The sequence below is a fragment of the Triturus cristatus genome, chromosome 11 (genome assembly GCF_964204655.1).
Source record: "Triturus cristatus chromosome 11, aTriCri1.1, whole genome shotgun sequence".
Taxonomy (NCBI): domain Eukaryota; kingdom Metazoa; phylum Chordata; class Amphibia; order Caudata; family Salamandridae; genus Triturus; species Triturus cristatus.
Window position 1 is genome coordinate 1133713705 of NC_140594.1, and position 15211 is coordinate 1133728915.

General features: G+C 48.4%; 1 protein-coding gene across 2 annotated transcripts in view; it reads left to right on the forward strand.

The window, feature by feature from the left end:
- DRC9 (dynein regulatory complex subunit 9) overlaps positions 1-15211 on the forward strand; it is a 132572-nt gene that overhangs the window by 90154 nt on the left and 27207 nt on the right. For both annotated transcript variants that reach the window (XM_085635772.1, XM_085635773.1), the window contains exons 6-8: positions 7139-7300; positions 9491-9565; positions 11422-11553. In XM_085635772.1, coding sequence (XP_085491898.1) covers positions 7139-7300; positions 9491-9565; positions 11422-11553 — 369 coding nt within the window. The remainder of the gene's footprint in view (positions 1-7138; positions 7301-9490; positions 9566-11421; positions 11554-15211) is intronic.

Genomic DNA, 15211 nt, shown 5'->3' on the forward strand with positions numbered 1-15211 from the left:
AGGATAGACAAGGTCACCTCGGATTTCACCCTTCTACATGCCGACCATCGTACGCTGGCCGAAAAGGTCACAGCGCAAGGCCATACGATTCAGGAGCTCCAGCCTACCACGCGAAGCCATGCTGCTGCGCTGCAAGACCTAATGGATCGAGTCCACGAACTGGAGGACAGAGCGGATGATGCGGAGGGCCGCTCCCGCCGCAGTAACGTTCGCGTGGTGGGCCTGCCGGGGGCGAAAAAGGTAGACATCCGGAGCTATTTACGGAACGTTGGCTGCGTGATCTCCTCCCTTAGGGGACATTGTCACAGCAGTTTGTGGTCGAGAGAGCCCACCGCATCCCGCCACAGAAACCTCAGCCGGGAACCAGACAACGTCCGCTCATCTTCAAGCTGCTCAACTATAGAGACTGTGATGTGGTCCTCCGTGAAACCCGCAAGATGGACGACATTAAGGTGGGCGGCAACCCAGTTATGTTATTCCCCGACTACACAGCTCGGGTACAGAAGCGTAGGAGCAACTACACAGCGGTCAAATGTCAACTCCGCGCCCTGGAGCTGCCTTACTCATTTCTGTTTCCAGCCCACCTGCGTGTTGTAACTAAGGAAAGGACCCACTTCTTTGACTCCCCAGAAGAGGCTTGGGACTGGCTCAAAGAGTCGGGACGGTGGTCGGGCGTGAGGCCGCCGAACTCAGAGAGGGACGCCTCGGTAGGCAGGAGAACCAAACGTCGCCGGCGGCGCGGGACTATGAAGACCGCCCAACCCGGGACAAACGCCCCGAGCCTGGAAAACATGCGCAGGGAGAAAATGGAAGCCCTAGAAGCGGTCACCACCCTTGGGTCCCCACACGTCCAGGACCGTCTGGGTTCCCATGTGCACACCACCGTGGTACCCAGTGGCTCCTCCTCGCCCTCCACCATCGTTTCAGAAGATCTTGGATTGCCAGTGGTGACTCCGCAAACTGCCGATGATATTATCTGAACTGAAGTTATTGTGTTAGTCATCCGCAAGGACAGGGCATGCAAGTAGATCATGGTTTGTTCACTTTGTGTATTAGTTATGGTGGGGTGTAGAGATGAGTCTACTGCACTGTTGGTGCTGCCTGGTCTACGCGTCGGACACCGGTCAGGCCTCATACACCGCCCTGTGGGGATGTGTGGGGGGCGGTGATCGCGCGGGGAGACACATTTACCTGGTCTGTCGGCCTGACTTGCAGTCTGTTGGTCCCAAGTGGCGTCACCGGTGCTCCCACAGATGATATCTAACAAGTGCAGGAGCAAGGGGGATGGCTTCAGTGCGACACCGCTAACACGCGCGCACCCCTATAGGCACACTACTGACCTAGTTCACGACACTTCATAGTTACAGAGGTTTGGACGGACACCGCGCAATGTCTGCCCCAGATGTTATACCGTTCTTTGTTCATCAGTTATGTTTTCTGTTGCGGCACACCGGCATGATACTGTCTGTCCTTCCTCCCCGCGTCGCCTGGGCCTGCCCTTGCTCCGGCGCCCTTATTGCATTACCTCACCCGGGATGGCGTGCACTGACATAATCACTTGGACCATACGTGGCATGTACACACCCACGCGTCGCTATGCCATCTTCGCATTTCTTCAAAGACACTCCGCTGCTATTGCGCTCCTACAGGAAACACATATGACGCACCCGGAGTTAAACAAGTTGCGCAAACGTTGGAGAGGTCAACTATATGGCACCACATATTCAGCGCATGCACGGGGCACGATAATCTGGGTGTGGGCGGGTACCCCGTTCATTTGTACTGACACGGTGATAGACCCTGCAGGCAGGTACACTCTGGCTCGCGGTACGCTTAATGGTCAACAAATATTGCTGGGCTCCATTTACGCCCCGAACACCGGCCAACCCTCGTACTTCACGCAGTGGTCTACTTCGATGGCCCCCTATGCTGGGCTCCCCTGGCTGTTGGGCGGGGATTTCAACTCGGTACTGGACATACACCTAGATAGGTCCTTTCCACCCCTCCGAACCACAACAGCCATTTTGAACGCGCAGGCCCTCACAGACAGGATATCGCACAGGGCGTTGCGGGATGTGTGGCATAGCCTACACCCTGTTGACCGTATCTATTCTTATTAGTCCGCAGTCCACGACCTCCACGTATGCTTAGACAGGATAGTGAGCTCCCAAACACTAACCCTGTTGATTGAGGACGCAGAATATTTGGGGCGGACGCATTCTGACCACAATCCTCTGAGGTTGCAGCTGAACTGGGACCCCGGTCGCCCCCCTGTCCCCACATGGCGCCTCCAACCGGCCGCACTGGAGGATCCGGAGTTCCGTGCATCCCTGGGGATGGCTGTCCTGGAATACTTTGAACTGAATGATGGGACGGCGAGCAGCGCATTGGTGGAGTGGGATGCCCATAAAATGGCTATCAGGGGCCACTGCCTTGGTGCAATGTGGAATATCCGCAAACACCTAGCGTTGTCGCTTACTTGCCTCGGATCGCAATTGCTCAAGTACGAACGGGAAGGCGAGGGCGGAGGTCGTCACTCAGCCCTTCTGGCGTGCCTTCGGGCGCAACACGCGGACCTTATGTGGTGCCTGCGTTGCCATAATTATTCAGCCCACACGGCCCGCACTCATGCCAAACCTGACAGGGCGGGTCGCCTGTTGGCTTGGCTGCTCAAGCAGGAGAACACACATGCCCCCATTGGGCCCTACGCACGCCTGAGGGGTCCATAGTATACACGCAACGTGAAATACACAAGGTGATGTCTGACCATTACGCGCAACTGTACCGATCTACGGGGCGCTGCTCTGGGCCCGAACTGGATAGATTCCTCGAAACTGTCCGTCTGCCCGCGGTTCCAGAGGACCACAAGGAGTCGCTTGACGGTCCCCTCACTTTGGAGGAAATCGGGGAGGTGATCGGTTCCATGGCCTCTGGGAAGGCGCCGTGGCCAGATGGCCTCCCCGCTGAATATTATAAGGCCTACCGGGAGTCCCTGGTGCCAAAATTGCACGCCCTTTACACTACAGCTCTCGAGGAGCACATCCTGCCCCCTTCAATGCGCGAGGCCTACCTGGTGTCCCTGCTCAGACCAAACAGAGACCCCGAGAATCTGGGATCATACCGAACCCTGGCTCTACTTAACGCGGATTATAAAATATTCGCCAAGGTGTTGGCGGAACGCCTGGTGCCGGTGGTACCTGTGTTAGTACACAGCGACCAGAATGGCTTTGTACCTAAGCGCAGTACTTCATTAAAATTGCGGCGGTTCTTCAGGGTGGCGTCGGACGGCGTGCGGGGGTGGCCCAGGGCGGGTTGTCTTGTGCTGGACCTCGAAAAAGTCTTTGATTGTCTGGAATGGGGTTATCTTGCAGCAGTGCTGACACGCTATGGGCTGGGCATGGGGTTCCTCCAGATGGTCGCGCTCCTGTACAGGAATCCCACAGTGAGGGTGAAAACTGGGCCCTATATTTCTGATGCAGTACCAATTTGCAGGGGTACCAGACAGGGGTGCCCGCTCTCGCCCCTCCTGTTTGCGCTGGCGATTGAGCCCCTTGCTGCGACGCTGCGCACGACACTTGGAGACGGTATCCCGTTAGGGGACGCGACACATCTGGTGTCTTGGTCTTCGTGAGAGATGTGAGTAACATCCCGGCCCAGCTGGAGCGCATACTGCTCAATTTCGCCGCTCTCGGGCCCTAGGGTTAATACCACCAAGTCCTGCCTTTATGCGTTTGGTGGAGACATCCAGGATCCGGGCTATACCCTGGACGGCACGTGTGTACAGCGGAAAGCGGACACATTCCGATATCTAGGAGTTCAGATATATCGGCAACCGGTGGACCTCCTTGAGGGCAACCTGGGCAGGGCAGTAACAGCAATTAAGTCCCAAATGCGATTCTGGAACACGCTCCCACTAACAGTCACTGATAGGGTAGCTTTATCTTGATGGTGATCCTTCCCTGCCTCCTGTACTATTTTGCCAACCTACCAGTATACATCCCGGCAGCCTTTTTCACTACACTCGCTCAGTCGCTCCGGGATTTCCTCTGGGGTAATGCGCGTCACAGGGTAGCGTTGCCCAAGTTGTACTTGCCCACCGACAAGGGAGGCCTGGCTGCACCGTGCTTTGAACAATATTATCTGGTGGCGCAGTTACAATGGATAGCCTGCTGGCTGGCAAACAGAGGCCGCGAGGACACCGCGTCCACAACACCTCACCTCTCTCTGACTGACATTACCAGCTTTTTCACCCTGCCACGAAAGCCCCACTGCCGACGCATCTCCTCATGGTGGTGTTCTACAAATGCTACAGCCGCAGTTTATACCTTACCAGATCTCTGGTCCCCTACGCTTCGGCCATACCACTGGAAGGCTCCCCCAGCGGGCTAGGGGCGCTCACATCTTCTGAGCTTGCAGAGTGGCACAAAATGGACATACAGACCCAGGGAGATCTATATCGTGACGGCAACCTCATGACGTATGAAACCCTGGTTGACGAAGCGGGGCTACCACCTGGACAATTCCTCAGACACCGCTCCCTGATTGCGACACTGACCGCTAGCTGGGGGGACATGAGGGTGGAACCGAGCCAACACCTCACCATGCAGTATCTCCATGTTATGGGGCGTGGTAGGCACTTAATTCAGTGGTTTGCAGCATCCCTATGCACACATGCAGCGATTAGCCTGGAACCTCTTCGCCGCAAATGGGAAGCAGACCTAGCGCAGCCACTAGCAGACAAGGAATGGGGCAGGTTACTACAGAGTCCAACGCGCATGCCCAGAAATATGCGGTTCCGCCAAATACAGCTGCTTATACTTCACAGGGCGTACCTCACACCCGAAACAATCAATAGGTACTTCCACCGCACAGACACGGCCTGCCCTCGCTGCTCGGAGTTGAGAGCGGGGTTAGTACACATGCTGTGGAGCTGCCACAAGCTGCAGCCCTACTGGGAGGCAATTCACGTGGCGCTGCATACATGCACGGGCCGCACCATACCATTTGAATGTCCCGTTTACCTGCTGCTCCTCTTTCGCAGAACACCGTGTACGAAAGTCGCCTCCCGCTTCATCCGCTTGGGGTTGGTGGTGGCTAAACGACTACTCACTAAACGTTGGAAGGCGCCAGACCCGCCGCACATACAGGCGTGGCAGTGTTCGCTCCAGGCGTGGGCCAAAGCGGAGGGAATATCTCTCCAGAGAGAGGAAACATTGGGTCTCCGGAAGACGCCTATTGTGTCAAAGTGGGAAGGCTTATTACAGGCCTCGACGCGGATGGGGGGGGGGGGGGGGGGAGGACACTGCGGAGAGACATCCTGCACATGGAGGAGGCGCTTTCCTGGGGACTGCTAGCTAGGCCGCCGGGGATCGGCTACTGCCGCGTAGATGCTGGTGTACTATCTGACCATTGGGATGGCTAGTGCCGGATTCCCTGTGTGGTGGTGCCTGCCCGTGGTGTGCCGTGGGGGGGGAGCGGGGGGGGAAACAATGCGGGATGCACATTTAAATGTCGGACTATGCTGCTGTTCTGGGTTATTGGGGGGTTCTTGAGTTTCGCCCCCCTTTCTGTTTTTTTTTTTTAATGTTCTTTCCTTACATCTGTACATGCATGTATCCTGAAGACTCTGCGTGAACGCTGTACACCATATCACTGGACCTGTAGTTCCAAAGCATGAAGCTGATTATTGTATCAAGATCCAAATGGCCACTAAGCCAACAGCGACACTGTTGTATGTTGGGGGGAGGGTTCCTGATCCAAGGTCATGCTTGCCTGTTATCACCTAGTACTTTATGGTATGGTCATTGTTCTTTGATGTCTGTTGCCTATCTATAAGACGTGACGTCTGCAAAACAATAAAACAGATTTTCAAAAAAAAAAATGGAGCTACCGAGGTGTCCTTGAATACCTTTTGTTTTAGCTTATACTGTTTAATTTTGTTCATAGGACATACATCAACCCCCCTCCCCCCCGAAACTGAGCCCCCCCCCCGAAACTGAGCAGGTGCAGCTCAGGGGCAAACTTGGCATACCCCAGATGCGATTTAGTAAAAGAGAAAGAAATTCTGTCACTTGCTGTGGGAGTGATGCAGCTTATTGGCAGTACATTATACACACACTCATAGTGCAAACAGACTGGGCGCTTCATGTGAACCCTGAGATCTGCTTACTGGGACTGCTCCCACTTCCCACGAACAAAAGGCGAATAGCAGGTTCATAGATTTAACACTGTAGTTGGCTAGGTGAAGATCACAATGACTTGGAAGTCCTCTGGGAGACAGATTGTTAACAAAATGGAGAACTGGCATTTTGATGTGGACAGAGACGGACATTATGATACTACAAATGGAGGTTCAGAGAGGGCAGAGGACATCAGACATGGAATGAGCATTGGGCACGTAGCTCTCCAGGGCATAGGTCCACCCTCTGGTGAGGTGAGGAGAGAGTTGAGCAGGGAACAGAATGGAATTAGGCAAAAGGTACAGGCGAATGGGCGATTTGCAGGTTGGTGGGTCCTTCGGCAACCCTGGTGCGTTACCATCCCCATGATACACGGACACATCTGTGGGGAAGACATATCCTGGTATGCCATGCACTTCAACCAGATACACTGGACTGAGGACCGCATCGGTTGAATGAGGGTGCAGTTTATTGATTTGATTAGTGGGCAGTACAGTACAATAAAATTAACAGTTGGCTTGTCTTGGTCCCTTCAATGGTCATCCAGTTTCCAGTAACTTAACCCAGAGTTATTATCTGTATGTTTGTCGACTTTGCAACTACACATATTGCCAAGTCATTTAATGTTCTTAAAAGGACGAAATGCTTAGTTGCCACAGCCAGGATTCACACCTATGGGTTATATGTTAGGCCTAGCAGTTTTCCACCTAGGTTTTGTGGAAGTCAGATTTACTAAGATGTTTACTTCGTGTACTACCTCTCACAAGCTGTAAGAATAGCTTTTATCCATAATGGCAAGGTTTAAGTGAAGGCTCCGCTTCATAGGAAATCATGGTGATTTAAACATTGGGGGAGCAAATAGCTCCCCATGAGGCCTGCCTGGTGTGGTGTAAAGATTCCAGCCAACTCTGAGCAGCACCGCTGTGGATGTGACCTGTTGGCATTTATGTATTTACCAGAATCGAAACGAGATGATTGCCCACTTGAAGGATCAGCTTCAAGAAATGAAGGCGAAAACCACCATGGAGGGGAAGTACGTGAAGAAGGACGCAGAGCTTCAGGTCCTCCAAATCCAGAAAAAAGGAAGCAATGAAGAGGCAGACCTGAAGGAGGAGCTGCGGGTAAGCAAAGTCACTGGCACGAAGCAGCATGAGCTGCGTTGTACACTCTCCCTGCTTCCAAAAAACCCACATCCATTCCTATCTCCTTTTCTTGTAATAGTCTAATACCAAAAGGGTCGCTTCATGTTTTGGAGTCTTACAATTGTTTGAAATCTTACTGCATCTTCAACTACGTCGCAGCCAGCTCCACCAGGTTCAAGATACCTGTACACCCATATGACCATGGTCTTCCGCATTCTGCCCCTTGCAGGAGTATGGAGCCTATATGGTGGACTACCAGGAGAAGGCTGCTCTTTAGCCACAAGTACTATAAACACTGGCATGCTTCTGGAGCACTGCAACAGCTTCACTATGTGCACTCGCAAAGTGAGAGCCCATGGAGTTCTTTAATGCGTATTGTAGGAGGCTGCTAGACTTTGTACAGTGTGCATTCTCTTCTGAGGCTTTTCTGGTATGTTTACAGAGCTTTCCATGTTACCATGGAAAGTGTTGTGGCACGACTGGGGATTACAAGCTTTTTAATGTGCTTTTAACATCACACCACTTTAAGGACTCCTTTGTGCTATTGTGTCCTAGATCAGCAGAAGTGCTAGCATGGATGGATTTGCTGAATGTGCTTCAAACAGAGATGATGTTGAAAACTACTTTAAATGAAGGTCAGACAGGCACAAAGTGTGGATTGGAGAGAAAAGCTGGAGATCAGGTTAAAGCTCTGTCACCTCTACTTATCTGCCACCAGTTCTACATTTCTGTGCACCATCAAAAACTACCTGTCCTCTGCAAAGGCACAGGAGCTTAATGGATCAAAGCCAATGAGAGCAAGGGTGTGGTAGCTGTCCACTCTACACCAAGCGCATAAAATTAAATAACTTGTGGTGGAACACTGTTCGCATTAAAAGCTTTCAGAAATAAAGTCCAAAGAAAAACTGATTGTTGAATCTTGAGGTCTTATCTCTTTCTGAGTCCATCTGACATCTTTACAGATATTTTGTTAGTGTCATGTGCCCGCCACATCCCTTGTTTTATTTGGTCTGGAGAGAAGCAGTCTGGCAAATTCTTCCACTGAGCATGCTTGAGCTACTATTCCCATTTACAGTCTCTAACATTTAATGAACAATTAACCCAAATGCTATCAGGTTCCAACAATGTGGATTTGTGACTGTATCATCTGACTACGCCATCTTGAAGAAAGCAATGCTCGAGTGGTGCAGCATGAGGAAAGAAAGCGCCACAAGCTTGGGTACATTGGAGAAGTTAGCGTCTAAAACCCCTCTTAGCTTTCCTGCTACTGGTAGCCCTGAGCTCTTAGTCTGCCACGCCGTGAGAAAACCGGCTGAGCAAGAACTTGTCCTAGGCAGAAGGAGGAGGAGGTCCTTGGGTGCAGATATCTTGCCTAAATAGGATACATTGGAGTCCTTTTTGATGTACTTGGATTGTGGCTTGACAAATCAGCATGACCAATAGGAAAATTCTATCCATAATTATTTGTGATATGGCTATGTCTGCTGTTAGTGAGGTAAAGGATCCAAGAACAACCGGCCACAACTTAGAAAGGGCAGCAATAGACCGTGTGATTTCCACCTCCATACAGAAATCATTGGTACCAGTGACCTGGACACAAAAAAAATACAAGACTAACAAATCGGAGGAGGGGCCGTTGTCACCAAGTGAACGAAAGTGATGAAGATGGCCACGTGAGGAGGGCAGCATCAGTGAAGTGGCTTTTATGGAAGCGGTTTGTAGTTGGGTTCTGTAATCATTAGAAGTTCGGTACTCGGCAAGCGTGTTAAAACCAAGCATTCTGTGGACTTTTCAGAGGAAAAGATGGAAGCACCTTGCAATAGATGATGGGGTGGAGAGGCTTGGAGACGCTTTCCTGAATCTGTGGGACCTAACCATGTCAGCTCTCATCCAAAGGGGTCTAGACAATCAGGCAGAAGCAATGAGGTAAAAAGAAAAGTTAGGCGAGTGACTAAATAGTAGGGTAGGTGAGTGAATAGTAGGGTTTGAAGATTCATGAAGTGTAGGGGCCATGGGAAAGATTGACTGATTGAAAAAAAAGAGTGATAATTTGCTGAGGTGGAAAGTAAGGTCAATGGAGTGAGATGGGATAGACAAACGAGGAGGGGTGGAGAGGAATGTGCTGATGACTTACTACTTCTGATTTCTAACACCCATGTTTTATCATAGAAATTAAATGACAAATCTGATGAGGAGATGCGAGTTCACATGGAGATTGAAAACTTCCTCCGGCAACTTCAGAGCGTGAGTGTTCCAAACTTTTTCTTTTCAGAGACATAAGTTATCTGAACTACAGATGTGTGTGAACAGCGGACATTGATCTTTGCATGTACATGGAAATTATGTATACATCAGCCATATACTCGACCTCATAACATTGCAGAAGTTACTTGTCTTGAACAAGAAAACACAACCTTCATTTCTGAAACTCAAGTCATTCCATTTCCGGTTCCACCTTAGTTTCTGGGTATAAAAGGAAACTACTCGTCACAGAAGTACATTTATTTTCTGGTGAGCAAGGTTCTTTTACTTAAAGATGTCCTACGACATGTCATCCTCCAATTAAAACAGTTGGAACAGACACAAAAGAGGCGATTTTCTAACCTGCCTCCACACTGAACTACTGCAGACATATTTTAGCTCCAAATCCCAGGTGGCGTATGTATCTCTGTCGATGTTAGCTCAGAGTCGCAAAGCACCCCGTATCGCACAGCTGCATGTATTGATATATTGCATCACTGACCAGATGTTATACTGAGAACAGGAAATCTCTCTCCCAGGGAAAAGCCAGGAATGCAAGACTGGTTAATGGTACCTAATCTATGATATAGAAGCGTCTACACAAACAAGGCCACGGCCTTCAAAACATATATATGAGATCCTCTTTTATAGTCCCCCACCCCATAACTAAGAACGTCGCTTGTGGCATGTTCTAATATTCTACAAGTGTCATATTTACCCAGCTTCAGTGAATACCTTTCTCTTGATCTCTGATGGAAATAAGTGTGCATTTCAAACCTCTTTGGATCTCCGTCCTGTCTATAGGTTAGTTCCTGGATCCATCAAAGGCGTTATAGTACAAACACAGCACAATGTTGGCCGTGCCGCGCTCTCCTCTAGACAGTCTTGAATCTGTGTAGGTTCCTGAATCTGGCTCCCAAGAGGGTTCATCAATGATTTCTACAGTACACAAATGTCTTGTTTTTTCTGGTTAAGCGTCTCCCACTGCCTTGCTTCTCTCTGAGCGGCTCCGCCTCTGTCGACACAGCTCCGCCCTTTGTAGGACGTTACAGACGGCAGACAAGACCCATGTTCTGTTTCACAGCATCCAGTGACTTTTACCCCATTAAGCACCACTCTTCTGGGCATCTACAACCAAAAAGCTTGACATTTCTGAAAGAAATATTAGTACAACTAGAGACCACTTTTCACGTTTTATTAAATCTTGGCTTGTGTGTTACAGCATGACTTGTCTTTGCAAGTCTCGGTATATCACCTGTAAACAGGCCTACCTTCCTCTTCCAAATCCAAGTCAAAAGTCTTGATAAGTGCTTGTAAAGTGCAGGCCCTAGCGGATATCCCTTTTGTCCCCACTAATCACACTATGTACAGGAGCACTATGTGCTGCTTGCTGAGCAGCCATTTTACTTTTAGTTTGCTTCCAAGCTCCATTCCTTAGAATTATTAGCATGACTATAAGTATTCTCCATAAACAGCATGGAAGGGTTTACTAAAAAGCAAGTACTCAACTTCAAAATGCTTTCTTTTTCTTTATCCCTTTTCTGTATTAAAACACTTTTGTGACCAAGAAAACCACTGTTGTGGCTGTTCGGGTCTACTGCTTTCTCAGTGAAGAAACTAACATGGTGGTTGTGGTGTTGCCGGCAGCTCCCCTAAACTCTCTCTAGATAGTCGACTATTTCTAATTTGGCTTTTATATGTTGGATGTTTTAGTTTTATCTTATTAAAAGAATTATGTGCTATACAGTGACCAACCCCCCACCCCCAAAACAACACACACCATCCTCCCTCCCGCCTCCCACTTGTGTGGTATATCACAAGTGCACCCTGATTAAACTTTCAATATATTCTTCTATCAGGAGCTGGAAGAAAAGCTGGAGTACTGGATGGAGAAGTATGACAAGGACACAGAGGCCAAACAGCAGGAACTGAATGGCCTTAAATCTGCCAAGGCGAGCAATCTGGCTGCGCTGCAGGAACTAGCTAAGCAGGTAATGCGATAAGGACCACCGGAAGAAGGAAGAGTTATCTGAAGCACATTCTACAACATCCACCTATGAACAGACCTAATGGAAGCTCATGGTATCTCACAGACATTTCACGGTCATCTCACAGGCATTTCATGATCATCTCACAGATATTTCATGGTTATCTCAAGGACATTTCACGTTCATCTCACAGGCATTTCACGGTCATCTCACAGGCATTTCACGGTCATCTCACAGGCATTTCACGGTCATCTCACAGGCATTTCACTGTCATCTCACAGGCATTTCATGATCATCTCACAGATATTTCATGGTCATCTCACAGACATTTCACAGTAATCTCACAGGCATTCACCTTCTGGCAGGTATTGGATGTGAAACAGAGACACAAAACATATTGTTTTCAGAGCACCTAGTCCTCCTTTTCTTGCCAAATTGCTATACCCATCTGCGCCAAGACACCCATGGGTATTCGTGCGCTTTAGAAATTGCTTAACATAACAGAACACACCACAGTGGCCTGAAAACACAGTAATGTGATAAACACTGGCAAGGCCTGCCTGTCATTCAGAGCAGAGGGATAACTTAAGAGAGTGGGGAGCTTCATAGTGGAAGCGCGGCACAATATCTCTGTCCTCCAGGTGGACAATCCAAGCGCAGAGCAGTACCATGGCATAGGCTTCCAGAATAGGAATCTAGTCTTCTATATATTAAATATTAAGAAATCTTAACGCATTAATCTGCTGTAAACAGTAACATTGTACATACGCAAACGTTCACTATGGGAAACCTCCATAGGCTTTGGCTCTTCAAGCGATAGGCTAAACTAAGTGGTTCCATTACACCTCTCTTTCGCTAGCGTGCAGACTCAACACTATCCTGGAGCATGCTGCCGCCTCTTCAGTTGGCCGCGCTTCTCCTGCCTGTAGTTCATCGAAGAGAATCAGTGATTGGTAATGTCAACCAAGTATGAGCAAAATAATCAAATGAGTTATATGGGAAATCCGAGGGACGAAACAGTAGAAGGAAAGTTTTGGACAATGGAGGACACAGAGACACATTAGAGACGCCACATAATCAGAGGCACACCTCGAAACCTCTACAGTTAACGTTTTACTTCTCAGTTTTTCCACTACTACTTTCCTTCATCTCTTCAGTTCAGGTTTGTCCTGAATATTATTGTTCAAAAGAGATAAACATTTATTTATTCATTTCCGTTTATTATGTAACACATGGTAGGCCGTAGAGCGTCAGAAGTCTGTTCAAATAAACTTCCAAGAGAATATAAACCAAACTAAAGACAAAGCAGGTGATCAACAAGCAAGAGAGAAACAATAGGAAATACAGTGTAGAGCAAAGGGCTCTGTATGTTACAACTAGTTAATATCACAAAGATTTCACAGTCTGTAAATATCTGATGAGATGTAACTCTCCAGTGAAGATACTTTCCCCACTTTATATCTTCATGGCATTCTGACCTCCTTTGCCTGCTTGCCAAGCAAGGCAGTAATCTGAACTCAGCAGCGACCATACGGGCTTCCTTTTATGGGATACTTCAGGTGAGTTCCTGGACCAAACTCTCTTTTCTTTCAGGGTAGTCTAGCCTTTGTTTTTACCTTTCTCTTTTTTCTTTCTAGAAAGAAAACATTTCCAGGATTTATATGAGTGTTAGTCTATATGGCATACCCTTTGCTATCAAATGCCCAAAAATGGAATCGTAATTCCTAGCATTAGCCTCGCTGGAGGGGTTCATCGCAAACCTGTAGTGGCTCTTAGCACCCCTCTTGTCTCATACAGACCTATGAATGAATTAGGAACTCTATGAGTTTGTCAAGCATTATTCATCAAGTCCCCAAAATACTTTTCATGGACATTCTCGAGGATGTGAATTGCAAAAGGGCAGAGGAAGGCCTTGTTCATACGCGAGAAGACCTCTAGCGCTTCAATATTGTCTCTGAAGCTCACTCACAAGTCGACGCATAGGAGTTACAGGTGTTGCTGCAGTCCTGATCACTGTTCCCTTCCTTGCACCTATCTGAGCTCGTCCACTTCAGATGAAGGGATCAGCATTCCATGCGGTTCGGCTGTTCATGACCAATAATGAAAATCCCATTAAGTAGCAGCAAATTCCCATGTGATATGCACCCTGTAGGCGGAGAGCTGTGGGAGTGCAAGAGAGATGGGATGGAGGACTTGCTTTTATTCATAGGAATTATTTAAAATGCACTCAATGTTTGCAAAATGCACCCCGTCCTAGAAACTTTGATAGTGAAATTTCAAGCTCCTTCTGGGTCCTCGTGCATTACTTCATGGAACGATAGGCCTCCTAATGGTGGTCTTGAAGCTATGGACCTTCTATACTCTGCCTTCTTAGAAACAGACATCAGTGCATCTAAGGTTGTCGTACTTGAGAATTCTAACAAGCATTTTGATAATGCGACTCGTCCTTTTTCTATCAATGTTAATGATGTGATACGTCTAAGCTTGCTATGAGCCTCGCTCTGCCTCACACATTAAGGGCCATGCTCTTGATATACGAAGCTCCAGCGCAGCATCTTTTCCATCATTTACTCCCCTTCCTGTTGTGTGGTCAGACTATTCTCTTATTGCCTTCACATGTGGGCTCCAGAAAACACATAAGGTCTCTGTCTCCCACCTCCAGTTAAATAGGATCTGGAATCGGTAACCAGTGCTGGCACAAGCAATCACCTTTCATGTATCTGAGGAAGCGGTCGGTGTTACTGGGGACCCCCAAGCAGATGAGCAAGTACTACAGTCAGCTTGAATCTATTTTAGATCAGATTGCTCCCATCTGAAACCTGTTGAGGAAGACTCCTCACAGATCATGTAAACAGTACACAAAGGAATGAGCAGCTCTTTGTCATGAGTTGCGAAGGACGGAGTCCCACTGGCGACTTGGCTACAACTGTGCTATCAAAGTAGCTGACAAAAATTCAACTACATTTATAAGCAAACAATTCACAAAACCAAAGCATAATTTTCTTCCACGCGCATGTTTTGGGGCCTAAACATGGCAGTGACATGGCAGACACCCCCCACCTACTCCTCCTGCCGAAATGCCTGACCCGAAAAGCAGCAGACTACTATGTCAGCAAGATCCGGAAATCTCGGACAATTTGCCAAAATGTCTTCCCTATCAGAGTTCACAGTTTCCTAGCTCAATACTAGAAAATAGTTGCCACCTGCGCAAACACTTGCCCAGCTAGCCAGGGAAGACTTCCTTAAATTAGAACAGGAGAACAACCTTTCTGTTTTAACTAAAGGTCCTATACCTGCCACACATTTTAAAGTATTATTACATTTGGAGTATAATCTTCCAAGAGCTATGGTTAATGCCTCTCTTTTAACTTCTCAATTGCCTTAAAGTCGCCTCAAGACCCCAACGATCTGGTTAGCTGTCGCGCAATGTCACGTTGCCGTATTGGGCAAAGTTGCCGTATTGGGCAAAGTTGTTGGAAAGAGCTGCTTTCCAGCAGGCATCAGCTTTCGTAGAGCCCAATAATTTATTGCAACCTCTAAAGGTGTCTTTCTGCACTGTGGTAGCACAGTGGTGGTGGTTTCCATGCTAGTTGATCTCCGCAGATGTAAACCTCCCGGCTTGATTGATTTTATTAGACCGGTCAGCAGCCTTTGATACTGT